The 23,507-nt window shown below is 31.3% G+C and overlaps 1 protein-coding gene across 3 annotated transcripts in view; it reads right to left on the bottom strand.

Annotated features, from left to right (window-relative positions):
* Nucleotides 1-23,507, bottom strand: part of LOC107448359 (heat shock 70 kDa protein 12A) — a 65,271-nt gene that overhangs the window by 20,040 nt on the left and 21,724 nt on the right. For 2 of the 3 annotated variants that reach the window (XR_015431297.1, XM_016063523.5), the window contains exons 2-4: nucleotides 11,950-12,135; nucleotides 10,275-10,594; nucleotides 3,067-3,386 (exon numbers count right to left, since the gene is read on the bottom strand). Coding sequence is in view for 2 of the 3 variants with exons in the window: in XM_016063523.5 (XP_015919009.3) it covers nucleotides 3,067-3,386; nucleotides 10,275-10,594; nucleotides 11,950-12,135 (826 nt within the window). In the remaining variant the exon portion in view is untranslated. Of the gene's footprint in view, nucleotides 1-3,066; nucleotides 3,387-10,274; nucleotides 10,595-11,949; nucleotides 12,136-20,765; nucleotides 20,945-23,507 lie in introns of those variants that run through there. The other variant, XM_087156964.1, reaches the window with a different exon arrangement.

Below are 23,507 nucleotides of genomic sequence, written 5' to 3'. Positions count from 1 at the left end.
GTGTACCAGCTTATCTGAAAAGTAAAGGTGGCCTTTGCGTGACCACATTGCCACAATCATGCCATTGGTCATGAAAATGTTAAGACTTGACCACCATACCTGGCCAAATTATTAGACGCACTGTAAGATTCTCTGTAAAATCATAATTATCAGGTGATACTATACAGGTTTATTGTTTTTGCGCGACTGAAACCAGTTTGCACTTGTTTATGTTCGTGTAACAATTGGTTAAATTAGGCGATAGATAATATAAATTGTTACACGAATGCTTTGCTTTAAGTTTAGTACAGACAACAATCAAAAGTTAGTCCTTATTTGCTACCGAAATCGTTTTTATATTATCTTTTTGTGATTCGTCTTTTGAATCTTTTGTTGCTATTGCAGTTGAATATAAATAATTTAAAAACCATAGCCGATAAAATTATAAGACTTAATTTTAGCATAAAAATATTAATGGCATCAACACTTTTAAAAGTGCAGGTAATATCAGTCTCGCAAAATAATTATTCTTTCATTGGAATAGATGTTCTAAATTTTGGGTGTGTGTATAAGAAGATGCATTTGGCGCTGATGAAACGCGACAGAGAGAGAAAAAAAAAGAGAATATTTTCTTAAACACCTGAGCACATAAAAATGTTGAGAGGAGGTGGATTTGGTTTCTGATATTAAAAACGTGATACAAATCAATTTATTATTTAACTCTGTGTCATATTTGACCCACTTTCCAATCACGAACACGACAACGTCAACGATTTTTCAATTAACTATGATTTTGAATTAAGATATTCCACGCTTCGACCGATACTAGGTGCGGTGTGCAAAACAGAAAAAAGGGAACACCCTGATTAACTTTTGGTCTAATGATCGGATTTCCTCGTCATGATTTTCGGACTTCATCTCAAATATGCTTATTAATTAGCGCAGGCGATATATTTTAACTTACGAAATCAGGAGCACAAAAACATTCTTTCTCTAAATAAACATTTTTTTTTTCGGAGGATACAGATTTCCGGATTCGGAGGATACAGAGATACCACAATTTTGGAAATAGGTTCCTTATAGTTTGGTCAAGATAATAGCCGAGAGCCGCGATGTTCAGGGGATAGAGCGTTCGCCTTCCAATGAGGTGAACCGGGTTCGAATCTCAACGATGGCTGGTAGGTACTAATCTGCATCTGGCTTGCACCGAACACAGTGCTGACGTGAAATATCCTCAGTGGTACACGGATCATGGGTTAGAGTCTCTTTGCCGTCAGGCCAACCATGGGAGGTTCTCGTGGTCTTCCTCTCCATGCAACGCAAATGTGGGTTAGTTCCATCATAAAAGTCCTCCATGATGACCAATTTCTCCCAATACTTGATCCAGGAGTTCCCTTGTCTTCTGGATTGAGTTCAAAATTAAAAGGCTACGGAGTTGAACATTAATAATCGTAAACCTAAAAAGCTGGGTCGGTTGTTCAACGACGGTTATAAAAAAATAAAAAAAGGTAACGGTCGAAAGTTTGGATTCTTAATGTTAATCTCCTTTTTGTGTATATCGCCATATCTCGAGAACTCCTTAAGTGAATCAAATAATTTATGCATGCAGTATTAAAATTTGCCTATCTAACGATAATCCGATGGTCACAGGCATTCCGTCAGTTATTTTTATTATTTTTTAACACATACTTTCTTTAAAAACATTTAGTTATGTTTATATCCAACCAATAATCCATTGTTTATATAATAATTAAATTACAAAAATGGTACGCATTTATGAGAAACTGCATTAGAAACTTCCCTCGAAATTTTCTAACTAAATTCGACAGTCTCAATTTTTATTACAGTTTTTTTCCGTTTTTATTTTATCACAAACCATAATTCAGCATATTTTATTCATTTTCATCTTATGCATACACCAAAAACAAGTACTGAAATAGACGTCATTCGTCGCTCAAAACCTGTGAATTCAACTGTGTCTAACTCTACACCATATTTATTCTGTATAAAATCATGGAAAATTTTAATCCTCAGATTAAATATTTTTATAATAATCAGCAGGCATTCTTTGATTAAAATTTTCATAATTATGAATGAACTTTATTTATAAAGTAGGAGTTCCGACAAAAAAAAGTGGATAATTTTAGGTTCCAAATATTTGGAACAACTGCCCTAGAGATAGACGGATGATGCGTTAAAATTCCCCGAAAATAAGATTAACCGCGAGCGACTTTCTTGCTTTCCCAATGGAGTTCTCTTGTATTCTGGGTTGGGTTCAAAGTTACAAGGCTGATGAGCTATTGATAGTAAAAAGACCGACATAGACTGTTCAAAACATGAGACGAAATAATAAAAAAAATGGGAGATGCACATCGACTTCAGTTAAACTAGTAATTTTAATCCATTATTACCCTTTTTAAACGCCTTAAATTATTATCCTCAAAAGTCTAAATCCACTATAATCCTTTCAAACTCCTTAATTCTTCATTATTCTCTAACGCCTAAATTTATCAATATCCTTTCAAATGTCTAAATTGATTATTATCCTCAAACATCAAAATTTATTGCTATCCTCAAAGGTCTGAATTTATTACGAGCCACAAATGAATAAATCTATTATTATCATCAAAAGTCTAAATCCAGTATTATCCTTTCAAATAGCCTAAGTTCATAACTCTAACTAACTCAGTGGCGCGACAGCCCATTAAGAGGGCCAAGGCCGACTGTGCCCATCTCAGTTTTCTTGACCTTGGGCTAAGTTCATAACTATTCTCAAAAGTTTAAATCCATTTTTATCCATCGAACGCCTAAATTCTTAATTATTCTCTAACCCTTAAATTCATCAATAGCCTTTCAAACGTCTAAATTGATTATTATCCTCAAACATCAAAATTTATTATTATCCTCAAAGGTCTAAATTCATTAGTATAATCAAGCATCCAAATTCATTATCTTCTTAACTTCTAACTTCATGGTTATCCTCAAGCGCCTGAATGTATTAGCCACAAACGTCGAAATTCCTTATTATCCTCAAATGTCTACATTTATTACCAAGATGCTTGCAATCACATAAAAATCAAAACTTACTTAGTAGATGTTACAGATGTTTGCAACTGATAAACTGGCTTCTCAGCATGTTTTATCGGTGATTTGTTGTTACCGGGAGCATCCACCAGACTGTTTTCGAAATCGTCAATCACCTTGAGAGCTTCTTTATCGACATAATAATCGGAGCTATCGTCATCGGAATAAGATTCGATTATTTGGGGGTCCCTTCCACTTGGATGAGAGGACATTCTTTTCAAGACCTCCTTCACCATTTTTGGACTACGAAGGGGTGTCGTTGTGGACTTCTTTTGAGGAGGAATGTCTATGGTCACGTGGTCTTCATTACATTCATCTAGTTTCTAGAAGCACCAAAAAAACATACAAGATTAAAATACTATTTTTTAACGTCACATAATTCAAGTTTAAAAATGAGAAGTTTTATGGCTTAATTCAGAATTTCAAACAACATATCATCGGTCAGCTTTATATTCAGGACATGTCTCAATATGTATATTTCATAAAATGAACCTAGCTCAAAAAACGTATTTAAGCTATGCCCCTTTTTTTTTACATGCATTTTAACCTATCAGTGGGCTTTTTATTCCGGACATATGTCAAAATGTTTATACCAGAAAGTGTCATAGATCAAAAAGGGTATTTAAGCTATGTTTGTTTTCTTAAACACACATTTCAACATACCATCTATGAGCCTTTTGTTCTGGACATATTTCGAAATTCGTACTGCAGAAAATGGACATAGCTCAAAAAGTTTCCATTTTCTTAAACGTGCATTTCAACATATTATAAGCGAGCCTTTTTCTCTGGATATATTTTAATAAGCGTATTTCAGAAAATGAAAATAGATCAAAAAGCGTATTTAAGTTTTGCACATTGTTTTAAACACACATTTCAACATGTCAATGGTGAGCTTTTTACTCTGGACATACCTTAAAATGCGTATTTTTAGAAAATGGACCTATCTAAAAGAGCGTATTTAAGCTATGCTCCTTTTCTTACGCTTTTCAACATTCCATGGGTGAGCCTTTTACTCTAAACATATTACAATATGCGCATTTCAGAAAATGGACATAGTTCAAAAAACATTCATTTTCTTAAACATGCATTTTAACAAATCATTGTTGAGCCGTTTATTCTGGACATATCTCAAAATGTTTACTTCAGACTGTGGACATAAGCGTAGTTAACCTTTTTCTATTTTCTTACACACGCATTTTGAGCTCTGTCCACTTTCTTAAATACACATTTTGAGATAGGAGCACAAACGAATGACCACTTTTAAAATATTTATATTTACGAAGCTATTTCGCATTTTACTATGTACGTAAATTCAAAGAAACATACTATAAATATTAGAAGCTCTAATTAAAAATATTTTATACGTGGCCTTTCTGTGACATGACAAACATCTAGCCCAAATCAAGTTTGTTCCAAATATTTTGCAGTTTCACCCTGTCAATGGCACCTAATGCTTCCAGAAAATTGCTTTCAAGATCTTGCAGCAATTTTGTCACCGATAGCTAATAAGTACTGTCTTGGACGGTGCTATGGCTTACCTTTAATCTCCTGTCCACGCAATATCACCAGACCGAATACCATATGATTACTTTCTATGAGGAACATCAAGCTTTAATGCTGAAAACACTATATAAACTTGGCGCATTTGTGCAGCATTCGAAAGCATTTACGGTGTGAAACTAAAAAAATGTGTGGAACTAACTTGATGAAGACTAAACGTTTTTCATGTAGAAAGAAGGTCACAGATCGGACATTTGTAATTGGAAGGAAAAAGATTTTTCTTTAATTTCGCGTATCATTTGTTGTAATATGTGCAATAGTTTCGAAAATATAAATATTTAAAATGCGGTTATTGATTTATGCTCATAGAAATGTTCTATCCAGACACTGAACTACAGTGGCGTACGCAAGGGATGGGTTTAGGGGTTTTAACACCCCCCTTGAGCTCAGACAAAATGGCAAAAATAAAAATTTTAGTAGAAATTATGCGAGCTATTATTTTTTAGGACTATATATTTTTATTTGCCTTGTGCCTACTTTTTTTTTCTCACGGTATTTCTCAGGATACTGAAAAAACATTTACTTTAATAGGGTTGTACTTTTGAAACCAAATTCACGTGATAGGGGAGAGTGGGGTCAATTGTAACATTTTTTACTTAACTATTTTTAACTAACAAAAAATCCAATATATTATTAGTATTAATTGACAGACGAGTAAAGTTGACTATCCTCTACTAGAAACAAAAATAAATACCTTATTTTAAATGTTATTATATTAGTTATTAACAATTTTTGACAATCGTGCACTTGTTACAATTGTCCCCACTTACGGGGTCAATTGTAACAGTTCATAAATTCAACTAAAACATAGTTAATTAAACATATTATTATAGTTGCGATATATTTTTTTTATTGATCAAAATAGTAGTGATATTTTAGGAGTAAAAATAATAATGAGCAGAGACCTAAAGGGTCGAACTCTTAACTTTAAGGGGTTAAAAATTTCAATTTATGCTGTGAAAGGTGACAAATAAAATAATGCACATGCAACATAATATAAATGATATAGGAAATTATTGGTGGTTCTTAAAGAGTTAAGTAATGGTTTGTGAACATAAGATTATTTATTTTCAGCTGTTACAATTGTCCCTTTACTTATTGTTACAATTGTCCCCAAGACGCCATTTCAGCTTCATTTGTTAAAAACAATGCTAGTTAATTAACAAAACTAATCTTTTTTTTTTGAAATGTTAATTAAGGTGTCCGCTTACATATTCGGTTACTAATTTTTATTTGTTTAAACAAAATTACTTTGTTACAATATAATATTCTAATACCAAAAAAAGTACTTATGTAGAGGGAAAATATCTTTTGTGATGTAACTCTTTCAAAAGTACATAAAAATGGTTGCCAGCAGGGGTGTACACGTAGATTTATTAAATACACCCTGTGCGCCACCTAGGAACCAAATCTAGAACCCGACACTCGAAATTTTTGCTCTGTTACAATCGTACCCTGTTACAATTGACCCCACTCTCCCCTACTGTTACGGACTGGTTCCTTTCTGTCCTGCCAGTATAGTTTTCGAGACTGGCTGTCATTCGCGAGGTCTTTACGCGATGATTCTGGAATCCTAAACGTTCTGTCGTCTTTGAGACTATTCGAGAATTTTGGAGATACTGTGAAAAATTATATAAAAGGGGGAACGGAGTACAGTGGAGTTAGTTAGTCAGACTAAAAGTTATCTCTGCCCGGAGCTTGTCGCTAAATCTGTTTTGATTTATCTCAACAAAAGGTTCATTCAATCGCAGAACACATCGTCGCCACTATTTCGACTAGTGAAGAAATCAGTAACAATACCATTGGAGATACTGTGCTCGTTGAAGTTATTCATTCCAGCTCGAAACTTTGAGATCGTAGCATAGCGGATATTTCTGTGCCAATATATATATATTTGCTGTTCTTGGATCTTTAGGATGTCAAAACGCAAGAATTGAACTATTTTTAATTATTTTGAGAAAAAATCACGACCGGAAATTAGTGAGGTGACAGCATCCAGTACCAATTTATTTATTTCTGTTGTACAGAAATGTGATACTTCCGTTGAAGAAAACGTTTCTAGCATAACAAAATCTGATGAATGTGAAAGTGGCCTTCAAAGTGTTACTTCCCACCAATATGACATTGAACTTTTTTTAGAAGATATTACATTATGTTCTTAAACTTAAAAAATCAAATCAAAATTTAACTAAACAATGTTGTCTAAATAAAAAGTCAAAATTGTCTAGCTGTCTAAATTAGGGAAATAATAGTGCTTTATTACAGACTCGAATTTCTTCTAGTAGTTTCAGAAAATTATGAACACCCCCCTTGAAAAAATTCTGCGTACGCCGCTGCTGAACTATATCACTTGAGTGTCATAAATCAATCAACTGTAGTGATTTTATTTCAAATTGGATGATTCGTATTACCATCCAAAGAAACGTATTCCTATTGGTTGCTATCTGTAACAGATTGATAATTGATGGATAGCCGGTGGACAGGAAAGCAAAGTGACGTCAGTTTAGACATCTCTATATTTAAAAATGGGTCTTTACGAAAATGGACATAGACTTAAATATTATTTTCGAGCTGTGTCCATTTTTTTAAATACGCTTATTTAAAGAGCCGTGGTGGCTCTCCAAGCAAGCGTAATTAATCCAATGAGGTTATCCGGGTTCCAATCCCAGCGACAGCTGGTCAATACGAATTCCACACCTGGCTCACACTGACCACAGTGCTGATGTAAAATATCCTCAGTGGTCGCCGGATCATGGGCTAGAGTCCCCTTCCCATAAACCTGGAAGGTTTTCGTGGTTTTCCTCTATGTAACGCAAGTGAGGGTTAGTTCCATCAAAAAGTTCACAGCGAAGACAATTTTCTTTTAATACTTGATCCAGGAGTTCCCTTGTCTTCTGTATTGGGTTCAAATTAACAAGGCCTTCGGCATTGAGCACTGATAGTCATAAGCTCAAAAAAAAGAAGAAATTATTGGGTCGATATCGTTCAATGACTGTTATAAAATAAAATAAAAAACGAGATATATCCAAAATAAAAAGCTTACCGATGATACATTGTTTAAATTCAATGCAAAGCTACAAAACTTATCGACTTTAACTTTTAATCATGTTAAAAAAATGCATAGTCACAACTTTACTGACTTACATAATTGGACACCTGCAAGTGACATTATCGTAGGCACATCGTGTCAATTGTCGATTAAGAAACCAATTAGGTTTGACACACATGCTGACGTCGCTTGCAGATATCCAATTAAATCTGATTTAAATCTCGTGGTTAGGCATTATCACTTCTCTTATTCTTTAGTTGCAAGTTCCCCAATTTTATATCCCACTTAATCCAAAAACATAGATTTTTTTACCCCTTTTTATCTTGATTATTTTTAAGATAATTTTTTGAATGGTGATAAGAAAATTGTAGACTATGACAAAAAATACCGTTATAAGGTTTTCCGTGAAGTACGCCTTTAATCCATATATTTTAGAATCCTTGTAAAATGGTGCGTAAATATATATTAATGATAGGGGGAATAAAAGTCATCAAAATCTAACGATTTTCTTGATGTTGTACAGTGCGCAAAATAAAAATCGGACCACTCTGAATTACTTTTGATCTAATGATCGTATCTTCAAGTTTTAAGACTCAATCTTAATAGCTCGATGGGGTTACTTCAAAGATGCTAATAAATAAGTGCAGACGATATTTTAAATTATGAAATCAAACACCCAAAAAAAAAAACATAATTCCTCAGAAAAAAACACGCCTTTTTTTTTGACGGATTCGGATTTCTAAACCCCAAAATATAGGGGGTAGCCGCCATCTGGGAAATCTGGTCCCGATAGTTTGGTCTGGAGAGGTTCAAAGTTTGGACCCCTTAACGTTAATTTCACTTTTTGCGTTTTTCACCGTGTCTTGAGAACTTTTAAAGCGAAGAAAATTTGAATTGTGAGGTTATACAATTTTTTTGCATTAATTTTAAGAATGTAATTTTACATGGCAAAATCGGAGAGGGGGGGGGGGTAGTTCCTGAGAAATCAAATTCAAAATTTGATGATTTTGATTGAAATTGATTGATTTTTTTGGACTGATTTTCAATGATTTTTTTTCAAATTCAATATCGTCTGCACTTCTTAATTAGCATATTTGGGATCACATCCTCGAGCCATCGAGTCTTAGAAGGTGAAGATCCGATCATTAGATCAGAAGTCATTCACAGTGGTCCGCTTTTTCTTTCTTTTTTTTTTCTTTTTTTTTTGGAGCACTGTACATTTGGTATTGCACTCTCAAGATTTTTAAGGTATTTATTAAGTTTGGGGGTACTTTTTATTAATCCTTGTGTTTATTTTCATTTATTAACAACATATATCATGGACTTTCAATACTTTTATCGACACGATAAAAACGATAGTTTAAGAAGCACATTCACGACACATCGCGAAAACCGAGTCTTTAGATAATTTTCGAGAAGGTTATCACTAAGGCCCAGATTTTGATGACATTTGCATTTTTTGCATTTTTGGACACTTTTTGTCCTTTAGAGCATTTTTTGAGATTTATAGGGCCATTTTCTTTAAAATTTTGGGGCGTATTTTGCATTTTAAAGCATTTTTTAAATTTTTTGTTAAATTTTTCTAATTTTTATTATTTTTTATAATTTTTTATTATTACACTGGCTTCCAAACAATGAAGAAAATTTCTAGGATATTAACAGGTGAAGCAACATCTTTTCAAATTGAAGAAGAATTGTCAGTAAGTGTGACCGTCCTTTTCAAGTACGCACCAATAACATCAGTAGACGTTGAGAGAAGCTTCTCCTGGTATAAAAACTTGCTTTCAGACAAGAGACGCTCGTTTACATTTCAAAATATTAAAAAAAAAATTAATAATCCATTGTAATTCTGATATTTAGTAATATTATGAGATGGAAGTTGTTATATTCATTTAAGTTTCTATACAAAATGAAAATGTTTTGGAGTCAATATATTTTCCTTTTTTTTTTTGTTATTTTTGGATATAAAACATATTTGTCAAACTTTAATGAACGTAGAACAAGTATTGCATTGCTTTATATTTTTTGAAACGACTCATAATAATTTTAAAGAGTAAAACATTGTTTTAGTTCAATATTTTTACTTCTATTTAAGTCATGTCATAAGGCACTTTTAGCGCAATTTTCGCATTTTAAGGGCATTTTTTGCACTTTTAAGGGCATTTTTTGCAGTTCATAAGGGCATTTTTTGCACTTTTTAAGGGCATTAATTGAGATTTTTTAGGTCATCAAAATCCGGGCTCTAGTTATCACCATCACTGTACGTAACAATAAAAATCGAATGTAATAAAAAAACGGGTATTATCAATAAATAAAATTTTTTCGAATGTAGTTATCACGCGAATGATATTGCTATAATTATAATAGCGAGTATAATTATTATAACGACAACTGTTGACAATCTCTCCTGGGTAGAAAAAATATTGACTAATTTAAAAATTATAAAGAATAGTTTAAAAAAATATCGCGGTGTATCACGTAGTATTGATTTATTTAATTTTCGATATTGCATAGCACCATTATTCTACCTCACATTATCCATTCCTGAGTTTATAAGATAACCAATAAAATAATAAATAAACAGAAATATGTAAAAACTCACTGGCTCATTTGGTATGATGTTTTTGTTGGGCTTCGTATAAATATGGCTGGATATTTCCGGTGTCTGTGCAGCTAGCATAGTCCGGCAAAAATCCTGAAGTCCGGACACAACGGCACTCTTTGATGCTCTTCGTTCACTATAACCGCAGCTGTAGCGGCGGAATCTGGGGTCGCCGAAATAGACCGGCGTGTACCGCAACTGAGGGGTGCAGTGAAATGTCTTGTTTGCGTGAGGATGCGGGGGAGGTCTCAGGGGTGAAGGGGGTACAGTGAAGGTCGACTGAGGGGGGAGAGTTGTTCTCTCCCACCGAGTTTCATTGGCTGAAAGTAAAGGGAATGATCATCAAATATTATGAAACTATGAAAGATTAAAATATGTCACTTCTTCTTTCATAATTTTTTTAAAAAATAATTTCTGATTTTTGAAGACATTCGATATTTCTAAAAGCAAGAATGAAAAATAATTTATAAGGAAAGAATATTATTCCCTCTCAACCGAAGTCAGTCGTCAAAGGGTTGTAAATAGAGGGAAGAATTCAATCCATGCATTTAAACATAATTACTTTATTTCCACAAATAAACTGTTGTTACTATTTCGACAGTATCTTATTAAACATGTAAAATTAATAATCCTCACCAAAAAAAAGTAAGAAAAATATAATATCAATTTTGCAAAATTTTAACGGATTTCCTCTCATGAAATTGCAATTAGCATTTTTCGAAACAGAACAACCAGCTCTTACAGCTCTAAGCCGGTGAACTTAATATAGCTCTCACCACCAGCGCTCAAAATCCGGTGAACTTAATACAGCTCACCCGGTCTTTCTCAAAACGGCAATGATTCAACTAGTGATATCACTTCATTAAATTCTATCCCAGATAAAATTCTGGTGGGGGAGTAATGTAGAGTAACTATCACTACAATAATACGATTCCAATTCATTAGTATATAAGATGTGTTAACTCGATTCTATCTTTTGAAAGATTAGGGGTTGGCATCGTCAGAATTCTAGTCCCTACAGCAGTATGCGGCACTATAGTATCGTTTATGTTTAAACTTTCTACGGCCATTTTAAAAAGGATCAAAAATAAATCTAAATTACTTCCTAAAAAAGATTTTATTCCTACAAAAATATTGTGAATAAATACTTAACGTATAACTAACTATCCAAGACTTCTTAAACTATCACCTAAGACTGCTAACAAAGCGAATCTAAATAACGAATAACTAGTTATTGAAATTTATATTTAAATTTAATTATTTAAGACAACCTAACAAAATGTAACTTACAAATGTACTTTTCGTATAACTAATCATTTAACGCTACTTAAATCATTACTTAAGACAACTAAACAAAATGAATTTGTTGCCAATTTAGCTCGATGAGAACACTTATAAGATAAATAAATATGTAGATTATGAAGAATTTGAGAACAGAGAAACATTCAGCAGTAAATTACTTATCCAAAAATACCTATTACATACTTTTATTGCATTTTGAAATAACAACTTAGTTAATATTATGTTGTTGTTCTTCACTGAATAAAGTGGTACGACGATATGTTTTGTTCGTTTCGTACTACTATTACTATTACTGCATCAACTATTACTTCATTGAAATATCTGCTTCACGATATCGATAAATTCATGACTGTATCATACAGCATGTACTTACAAGTATTGTTCGCAGATGAAGTATCGTGTGTCTTCCTGTCTAGAGTTGGAGTATGATAGAGACTGAAAAGTGTTCCACCGGAACACTCGTGGCACACCACTGACCTAGTAGGGGAATAACTGAACTTCTTCAATGAATCTCCTTTCACTGGGGTATCAGGTCCTTGGGAGCCATTAACTGCAGAATCTAAAAAGAATACACGCGTTTAATTACATAATGGTAAATATTAAATTAAAACGGTTGAATAAGGTTATACATATTAATAAAATAAAAGCTCTGCGCAACCTCCCTGAGAAAATTTCCCTTAATTGTTGTAACACCTTTTCAGTGGCGATACATTTTTCTACACTTCAAAAATAATAAAAAATATATTAATAAAATAATTTTACTATTCTTTAGCATTGTATGTATGGACTTTTAAGTAAGTTCCAATCTTAGGGTGGTTTTTTAAGGGTTAAATATTTCCACGCATTACCTTATATTCAGACGATTAAACACCAATGTAAATCAAAAGTAGTTTGGAATGAATGGTACGAATTTTTTTACTTGTTTTCATTAATAATTAGAATGTTTGTTTAATCAAAAGCAGGTCCAGATAGTGGAAATTAGATCAGAAAAGCAACATAAGGTAATTTTTTGTTAAAAAAATGAAAAAAATTGCGATTTGCAGTGTAATTTAAAAAAAGGTTCATTTAAATTTTTTTTCTTATTTTGGATAGTTCAAATTTTAAGCAATTTTGATGATTAATTGTCAAGCATCGGGTAAAAATTACAGTAACGACCAGATAAAATATAATTGAAATTCCCAATTAAATAATTTAATTCAAATTACTGCTAAAAACTACAAATTTAACAAACCACCAGGTGACAAGTATTTACGACTAATATAAAATTTGTTAAAAGTATTAAAAATAATAATTACTTAGACAGAAATTATTAGGCTCAGTAACACTATAAGGACTTATTTAATTCCTATAAATTAGGCAATATAAGTTCTAAAAAAATAAGTTAAAATTATGATAAATTTAAATTTATTTAGAAAAAATAAATTATGAGTTCCAAAATTAAAGAATTTCAAATATTTAATAACGTAGAAAACAATGAGGAAAAGAAAAAGATTAAATAAATAGAAAGTTAAAAAACTTGGTATTATTTTGCAGCCTTACATCATCACTATCACCAATGTCGAAAGCTCAGATAATTCTCGATCCCAAAACGACGGTCTGCTTTTCATTTTCTTATGTATGCTTTTTATAATTCATACTTGGACACTAAGGTAAATCTATCTTTGAGTATCAAATTATTTTTAAAACAAACTATTACAGCAGTATCCGTATCTAAAGCCCTGGATACGTTGATTCTAATTTTCAATATCGACATTTGTTAAAAACTTTAAAAAAAAAGGAGGAAAAGAGTGACGCTACTTTACTATGTAATATAGGGCTTTACCTTTATCAACAAGCAATTAACTCAATTATTTATATTAAGGTTACAGTTTAACAACTGCTTAAGTTTTGCTAAACTGTAACTTTAACTAAGTATAAATTATTGTTGATTTCACAGAGTTTAATGCGGAACAAAGGGTATTTTATTTTTTGTAGTTTTGTGGCCAACAATAGAGTTAACTACTAATATTCTATGGAACAAAAATTAGGAACCCATGATAGAAAAAGAAAAACACAAATATAAGGTTTAAATAGGTTAAAATCATACACTTTAAGATTTTTTAAAATTTTAATATATTATTTATTTTTTTATGTGTGCATACAAAATTTATAAAAGAAAAAGATTGAAAATGCGGGATAATAAATTTTAAAGAGTGTTCGTTGCAGCGTAACAATTTTATTTTTTTAAAAAATATACATAAATAATAAAAATATATACATGTAATACAAAAATTATAAATACTTTTGGATTAATAATAACATTCAAACACTTTCGTTTTCATAAAATGTCTTTCGTAAAGAATAGGTGTAGAAATTCTATTTTGGGACTTCTGGGCTGAAAACATACCATTGAATTATAATTAGATTTATATTTCAAAAGAGGAGTTATTTTTAGAATCTTGTCCCTCTTTCACTTCCATATTAGGAAGCATTAAATGATTATCGATGATGCGTAGAGTTACAAACTATGCACTGACTGAGCCTTTTTACCTCCAAATCTGTAAGTATTTAATGCGAGAGAGATGGTTTTCGCATGTCTCTTCCTGAATAACTTGTTCCCTAAAAGATTTGCCGGAACCATCCGGAATTTTGTCCACACCCCCTCCCTTCTGGAGTGGGGATGTGAACTGTTATAACTACCAGCCTACCTTTAAATAAACCTTTTTAGAACGTATTATGGCTTATGATTGCATTATTAAAGCTGAATACAATAATGATAACAAGGATGTAGCTCTGTTATTATATATATATATTTTTAGAATGTTTGTCGCTAATAGTGTTTAGTGAAAATTTTCATGAGATATTATGTTAATAAATACGATGTTAATGGATTTATACGTTGAATCGCAAATTTTTTGAACATTATGTGTCATGTAATTTAATTAGACTTGTATATATATTTTAATTAGATATGTATTTCGTAAAAGCACATCTTGTTACTAAAAGCCATAGTTGTGATTAAAAACTTAAAATTGCTGCTTTGTGAAGGACATTTATAAGTATAAGTAATTTAGAAGCCTTTTAAATAATATCATGTTGAGTATTTTGTAAGATATCTTATATCCAGCATAAAAATGAAAAACAAAGTTTATTTTTACAGTTGATTGCTCAATTAAATAATAATGGCATCAACTCAAATTTTAAAAAAAAATCTCAAATATATCATAAAATTAATAGATAAATAAACGGTAAGAGAGATCTGATCCTGGTTGTGGCTAATTTTAATCCATGATTTAAAGTGTTATTTAATGTGTAATAAATCAAATATGATTGACAAGAATTTTATAGCGTGTCACTTTCCCATACGTGTTCTATAACTAATCCATGAGAGATGATGTCATCCTTCTTTTTTCTTCCCAAGGACACTCTGCAACGAGAAACTTCTGCACGTGATCATAAAATAAACTTAGTAAGCATAAATTTAGCGAAACATGCATAAAATGAGCCAACTGGCTGATATATATACATTTTTTTCCCTTCCACCTCCAGTTCAATCAAGGTTGAAATATACCAGACCAAAAAGTATTAGTTCTGAGACTATCACGAAATTGAAAGCTCTGCAAAAATAATATTCATTACCACGATTCTATAAGTATAAAAAAATGGACATCGCTTATTGAGACATTTAATTCAGAGGCAGGTTTATTCAGTATTTATTTATAGACCAGAAGGATTACGCAATACCCCTTCCTAAATGTTTCGCGTTCATTTTTGTCTCGTTACGATAAATAAACTTACATGAGCCAAAATTAAAAATTACTCTCATGAAAAAATCCCAAAATGTTTTGTTGTATAAATACACATTTGATTACACATATTAATATGCTGGTGCTAATCGAAGTTAAAGGTCATTTTCGAAATGGAGAGGCATTTAGAAAAATTCTACTTAGCTAATTAATTATTTGAATTACTACTTATAAAAATTTAAGCTATAGTTGAAAAGTTTCTTGTCCAAGAAATTAAAAACAGCAGTGCACTTTTTGATTTGAAACATAAAATTAAAAAAACTAAAACTTTAACTTTGAATCTGCATTAGGTGTTCCTCTGTTACCAATCTTCAAAAGTGTGTAAATTTAAAAAAAATAATTACTAGAAACAGTTAAACAAATTACATACTAGTCAAAATTACACTGTTTGAAACAGAGAAATGTTTGTATAAAATTGAAAAACGTGATTTGATTTTACCATAAAAAAAAACAAAAAAAACATTAAAACAATAAATTTAAATCAATTATACTAGCAGCGGTACAGTAAACAATACATGCGCTTGAAATATATTCTAATTATTACTTATCAAAAACTAAATATAAGATATTTATTGTTTATTATACAACTGTTCTTCAAAACATGTTCATCCATGCTTATTTTATAACCGTCGTTGAAAAGGCAATCCAGAAGACAAGAGAACTATTGGATCAAGTATTGGGAAAATTTGCCTTCGTGGAGGACTTTCTGATGAAACTAACACGCATTTGCGTAACACGGAGAGAAAAACCAAGAAACCCTCCCACGGTTAGCCTGTCAGCAAAAAGGGACTCTAACCCATGATCCGTCCACAACTGAGGTAATTTTACGTACGACAGCACTGTGGTTGGAGCAAATCAGATGCAGAATTCGTATCGACCAGTCGTCTCTGGAATTTGAACCCGGTTCACCTCATTGGAAGGCAACCGCTCTAACCCTTGAGCCACCTCAGCTTAAAGGAGATAATATTAGAGATAATATTATACTCTATAATTTAATGGAGGGACAAAACTTTTAATTTTAAGCCTTTATTTTTTAATAAGATTTTCCCCACCTGTTACTTCCGATTTTAACAAAAATATCACAAAAGCAACTGAAATGACGCATGTTAAAAATCTATGCATCTATCTTCTTGTTGTATGAAACACTAGTGCGTATGTAGCAACACATTGAACATCAAGTAAGTGGAGTAGTCAAAATCATATAAATATATGTTTACAAATTACAATGTGTATACAATGTATTACACATATGTTTACAAATATAAATATTTTCACAAATTTCTGAATGATAATTTTTTTCTCGAATGAGCAACGATAAGCTGATACCAACCGAGCAAGTCGGAAAAAAAATGAAAAATTAAAAAAAAAATAGTAAAAAAAACTGTTTTATATTTTAAATTTAATTATGCTAAATTATTAAATACAGTAATAATTTAAGAGTATATATGTATCGAGTACCTGGTCAAAATTTCATTCCCCGTAACTACCAGATCTGGCAAAAAAGTTTCACTACCCGGTACCGGTTACCCGAATCTGGTATTTTAGGCTCAACATCCGGTGAATAACTCTCATTTAATAAATCCAAATTATGCAGGGTACCGACCAGTTAACAAATAAAGTTTGTGACGGTGATTGTGTCTAAACATTAAACATTTTTGGTGTTTAGACGCTGAGGAAGGTTCTTGTCTATAGAATCGATATATTGGTAGCCGTAAACTCAAAAATTGGGTCGGCTGTTAAACGACGTTTATAAAATAAAATCGAGAGGGCCATGAAGACTCAGGGGATAGAGGGCTCGCCTCCCAATTGGGTGACCCGGATTCGAATTCCAGCAATGGCTGGTCGATACAAATTCCACACCCGGTTCGGACTGACCACAGTGCTGACGTAAAATATCCTCAGTGGTAGACGGATCATGGGTTGGAGTCCCCTTGCCGTTAAGCTAACAGTGGGAGATTTTCGTGGTTTTCCTTCCTCTCCATGTAACTCAAATGAAGGTTAGTTCCATCAAAATGTCCCCCACGAAGACAAAATTCTCCCAATAATTGATCCGGTAATTCTCTTGTCTTCTGAATTGGGATTAAAATTACAAGGCTGCGAAGTTAAACATTGGTAATCATAAACTCAAAAAGTGGGTCGGTTATTCAACGACGGTTATCAAATAAAATATAGGACTATAGTATGTCAATTTCAGTGCTTTATACACGTTGTTCTATCTACTTTAGTCTATATTAAATATCTCTGTGATCAAAATCGATCAGATATTATCGTTAAATAAGCGATGAATTAATAATTTACAGATAAATAACGTTGCTATTTTAATTAATTTTACACTGATGACAGTCAAATGCTTCTGAAGGATTCGATAAATTAGGGATCCTATCATATGATTTTTCTGTTCAATTAGAATACACTGATACCAATGAGAGAACTGTTTAAAGTCCAAATGCAACAACTTTTTAAGAGGCCATTATCTATTTATGTTACATAGAGAATTTAAAATATCAATAAGCTAAACGTTATATCTCAATTCCATGCATTTTATGACTTTTATTAAAATTAATCAATTTTAAAACTATCAAGTAATCATAAATTATCATAAGAAATATGTCTAATACTTCTTAGACAAAATTTCCTATTTCTTTTGTATTTAAAAAATAGTCTAATGAGTTTTTTTTTTAACCAAAGTAACAATGAAAATAGTTCATACCATATTTCAGTATCCTCAAAATTAAATTTCGACCAAAAAAAAAAAAGAAATAGCATGTTTTGGGAGAAGGAATTACATTTAAGGATAATGCATTTCTACGACTTTTACTAAAATTAATAAAGTTTAAACTAACAATTATCCATAAATTATCTTTAAAGATATGTCTAATACTTCTGAGACTGAAATTCCTATTTCTTTTGTATTTAAAAAAAATATTCCATTGAGGATTTTTTTAAAACAAAAGTAACTATGAAAATAGTTCATATCATTTTTCAGTATCCTTGAAATAAAATTTCGACAAAAAATAAAAAAGGATTAGTATGATTTGGGAGAAGAAATTAAATTTAAGGATTAATGCATTTTTACGACTTCTAGTTATATTAATCAAGTTCAAAACTAACAAATATTTATACATCATTATTTGAGATATGTCTAATACTTCTGAGGCTAAAATTTATAATTATATTGTATTCAAAAAATATTGCAATGAAAATTTTGTTTTTACATAAGTAACTATGGAAATAGTTCATGTTATTTTTCAGTATCTTCAAAATGAATTTTCGACAAAAAAAAAAGATTATCGTATGATTTGGGAGAAGAATTTATGTTTAAGGATTATCCTAATCAGAGTTTTAAATTGTTAAAAAGACTAATTGTTTCGAAAAAGGAGTTTTCTCGAATAAAATGTAACTTGATACGAAAAATAAAAATAAAAATAACTGTTTAACTCAAGCTTAAAAATTCATAAAAATGGAAATATAATTCGAAAAACAACATTTTATCCACATCAAAATCTGAAGATAACTGTTTATTTTTCCTATCCGATGACTATAAACGAAATTAACTAAAGACAGATGTTTTTTAACTGCTCTGCGAGCTGTGTTTAGATCGTTAAAAAACTGTTTATCTTTGATAAAGCATCTACAAATAAGTTTTTTTTGGTGACATCATCCACACCCGTTAAGGCGTTGAATACATTACGATGACAAGAAATCCCTTTAAAAAATACAGAGTATTTCCTGAATAATTTAGTTTTTAAAAAAAAAAACTGAGTAGAGTGTTTCACATCAAGATAACAGAGACGTCAAAAAACAACCACCGACACCGTTGAACTCAGTCTAACAACATAACCTTTGGTTGGAAGATCACATTTCTTGGGGAAATTTAGTCTGCCAGCCACCATGCTCCGATTTTGTTTATTATTTTTCCTTTTTTTAAGTCTGCTTTTCTTTTTTAAGATTATTGAGTTACAAGAATATATTGAATAAGGTGAACTAGTCTAAAATAAAACGTTTTTACGGAGATAATAATTTTTTTTTACATGTTACTGGTACCAAGGTGATATATTATATGTTATAAATACCAAGATATAAGCGATCGATATATATTTACAGGTATCAAGATGCTAGATTTATACGTTACATATGTCAAGGGATGGATTTATACTTTGCATGTAGCAAGGTGATAGGTTTATATGTTACAGTTACCAACGTGGTAGATTTATATGTTATAGGTACCAAGGTAGGGGATAGGTTATTTATATGTTGCAAGTACCAAGGTAAGGTAATAATACCAAGATAATATGTTACAGGTATCAAAATGATAGATTTATGCGTTACTGGTACAAGATGATATATTTGCATGTTAGAATTACCAACGCAATAGATTTATATGATACAGGTATCATAAGTTACAGGTAACAAGTAGACATATTACATGCTAAAGTTACCTAGATATGAATTTATATGTTATAGGAACCAAAGTGAATAAATTTATATTTTGCAGGTTCCAAGGATTTATACGTTACTGATACAAAAAGATAGATTTATATGTTACAGGTACCAATTTAAAAGAAATGCTACATGCAACAAGGTGAAAGATTTATAAGTTACAGGTACCAAGGTGACATTTTACATGTTACCTAGGTATACATTTTTCCGTTATAGGTACCAAAATGTTACATTTATACGTAACAGTTACCAAGGTGGTAGAAGTGACGGTTTTAATATTAGTCCTGAAAGGTGCCTGATGTGGTTATTCGGTTCAATCGATTCGTAAACTTTTCCAAGGTTTCAAGTGGGAAGTGTTCAGACCCGTAAAGGCCTGATTTAGTCCATCGGATTATTATTTATTTGTTCCCTTAAAGAAACAGATCCGTAAGTCATCTTTAGATACAATAAAAGATGCACAACAGCCTACATTTATAAAGCTAAAAAACGAGAAGAAAGATTTTTTTTTAATAGGCATATAAAATTTAGGGTCACATTAACATGAATGTTTAGAATAATATGGTTTATTTTTCAAATGAGAATAATATGGTTTATTTTTCGAATGATCAGTTAAACATGATAAATTTTCATAATTTTATCTTTTCCATAATTTTATCTTGACGGATTGACCGTAACAATCTTTTTCTTTATGTTTTTCTTCCCTACAATTTCGTGTAACGAAATCAGACAAAAAAAAAATTTTCATGGGATTTAGACAATTTTTTTTCAAAAAAAATTTCTTGTTTTTGTGAGAGATGTGCAACACATTTTAATTAAAAGAATTCCTTACTCAATGAATATCAATGCATATAATACTTTCAAAATATCGAACATTTCGATTCGGAATATAAATTGGCGTAGTTGTTGTAATCTTTCATTACAAGTAAAGAATTTTCCAATTTATAACAAAAAATAAATAATTTACCTTCCACATTATTTCCAGATTCAGGATTGTTTTTATTGGCGACTTTCTGATTGTTGGCGTTATTCCTCACATTTTTAGGCGTCCATTCCAACTCCATCGTTATGCAAATGTCCATGGGGAACATGTGGACCATAAATAAGCTTCTCTTGTGTTTTGTGTAAAGAATAAACAGTTTTGCTTTTATTTAGATGCAAGCGTGCTTGAAAGATGTGATTTAAGTTCCAACACTAACGGTATGATGGGATGAAGAAATTAAAAAATAAAGAAACTTCACGCATTTTGAATTCAAAACTTAATTGAAGCCACTTCCGACCCGAATAAAGGCACTGAAAATGCTGACATTGCCAGATTTTGTCCACGTTAGTTTTATTTTATTTTGTTTTGAAAATGAATAGTTAAAAAAAAAAAGTAATTTTTTACATTAATACCTCATTTTATTATTTTTATTGTGTTATTCTGATAGCGTTATTTACATTTTCTGTAGATTAAGCGTTCTTGGAACCAATATTTGAAAATATTTTCAAGGCTTAAAGAAAATACCAATATTGAAAACAAAAACAATGTACAAATTACAATACGTACGTACAATTTAAAATACGTCTAGTTAATAAAATTATAAAAGTACGCGTATTCTTTTAATACACCAATACTACTATAATTTAATAACTTTGAAACCAATTTTTTAAGTGTTCAGCTAATACACATTTTAAAAAAATAACAAGAGCATTTTGAAAATTTTCATAGCAATAAAAATGCTATAAAGGAAAATTAATAATAAAGGAAATATATAAAGGAAATTAACTATAACTAAAACGAATGAGGATTTTAGTTTAATTAGCAGAGTTTAATAGAAAACAAAATGCAAATTAGTTTTGAAATTAATTTTTCACAGCAAGCCAGTCAGTATTTTGAAGAAAAGTTTTAATATTTTATAAATATAAATATATTCAAGCAAAGCAAGATAAAAAAAAAAAGCTTTTTTGTATAAATATCAGTTAATAGTCAATTAAATAGCTAGCTATTTTCTTGCAAATATTTGCCATCATTAATTTGTGCGAGGTATTTAAAACTCTATCTACTTACTAAGAAAATATTTCATTTCACAAACGATAATAGAATTTAAAACCGTCTTGAGCACTAAGCGATTTAAAAGAGAATTAAAACCACTTTAATAGCTTAGTTGGAAAATCCATAAAATATTTCCACTGAATATATAACAGGAATAAGATTTTTTTTTTTTCAAATTACACAGCTTTACTATTTAGTCGAATTTTTACATTTCCTGTTCAACAATCGCTTTTTCGAATTTCATGATACTATCACTAAGCCTGTAACAATATAGAAAACATCCCGATACACTTATTTCACCAAATACTTATCCACCGACTTTTACACCTATTTCACCAAGATAACAAGACAAAAAATCACATCTCTAGCATCGGAATCAAGCAAAAAAACAATCCACCGACAGCAGCACTAAACAGATTATAAAACCATTTGAAACCAATCAACTCTGGTAAATATCCTCGGACAACATCACATCCTGATTTCAAAATAGAATTCCAGAATACCATGGAGCTTCCTTATTCTTCCACAACGACTACGACAAGACTGAGATGGGAAAAATTCCAAGGGAACTTAACTGCGAAATGAGGGACCGCATGGCAAGAAAAATGGTTCCTTTTTTTCTCATAATCAGGGTCAACTTTTGTTTTGGGTGTAACGGCTCTGTGATTCCAAACAGTGGGAGAAGAACTGTAATATAAGTCAAGAGATCGGGTCAAAACTGCTGCGAATGTGCAAGTGCAGTCTTCTGTGTCCATGGCAACAAAATGCTGTTTGATTGTACCCTCCATTAAGATCCAGGAAACAAGAAAGTCATGTAACTACATAAATAAAAAAAGAATTTTGATGAATATAATGTCTAGGAAGTCAGTTGAATTTGATAAGAACTCTAGTTGCAAAAGTGTCATTAGTTTACTTCCCAAGGGCAAATGAGTCTGGAAATTTTAAGATTAATAGTATTTTTTCAGCTTTGATGATTTTGTACGAAAACTTTAATAGTGATTTAAGCCAAGAACTAGACATCATTCTAGCGAAATCTACACTAGGGAGCCTAGTAATTCCAATCAAATTTGATCCAATCAAATTTGATCTAATGATTTGATCCAATCAAATTTGATCTCGTAATTTAAGTTTAGATTCCTTAAATGGAGGACGCACAGCGGGCAAAAGAAAAACCGCCCGAATACCTTTTGATCCAATGATCGGATTATCACGTACCAGGGTTCAGTCTTAATGCTTCAAGGGCCTGACATCAAACATGCTAATTAATTTGGGCAGTCGATATCACGACACGAAAACGTGCTCTAAATGAACATAGCTTTTTTTTGCCGGTTTTATTTCTGATTTTCAAAATATGAGGGGTAGCCGCAGTCTGGGAAATATAGTTCAGCTTAGCCAGGAGCAAGGTTGAAAATTCGGTCCCTTTAACATAAGTTTTCTTTTTTGCGTATTTCGCTATATCGCAAGTACTTTTTAAGAAATACGAAAACTTACGCACATTCATTTGTCCTAAAGATAATTCCATAAAAAAATAATAATTCTTCATAATAAACTATCATTTATTATCTTACTTAATTATGGTCGAAAAAATTTTGAATTGTAAAGTATATAAATCATTTTGTACATATAATCTTTTTGTGTCATTTTAAAAATGTAATTTTAAATCGCAAAATACAA

Source organism: Parasteatoda tepidariorum, chromosome 2 (assembly GCF_982258835.1).
Source record: "Parasteatoda tepidariorum strain Cologne lab strain chromosome 2, Ptep-v5.0, whole genome shotgun sequence".
NCBI lineage: Eukaryota > Metazoa > Arthropoda > Arachnida > Araneae > Theridiidae > Parasteatoda > Parasteatoda tepidariorum.
Note: the sequence above shows the minus strand (reverse complement) of the source record. Positions and strands in the feature narration are given on the sequence as shown.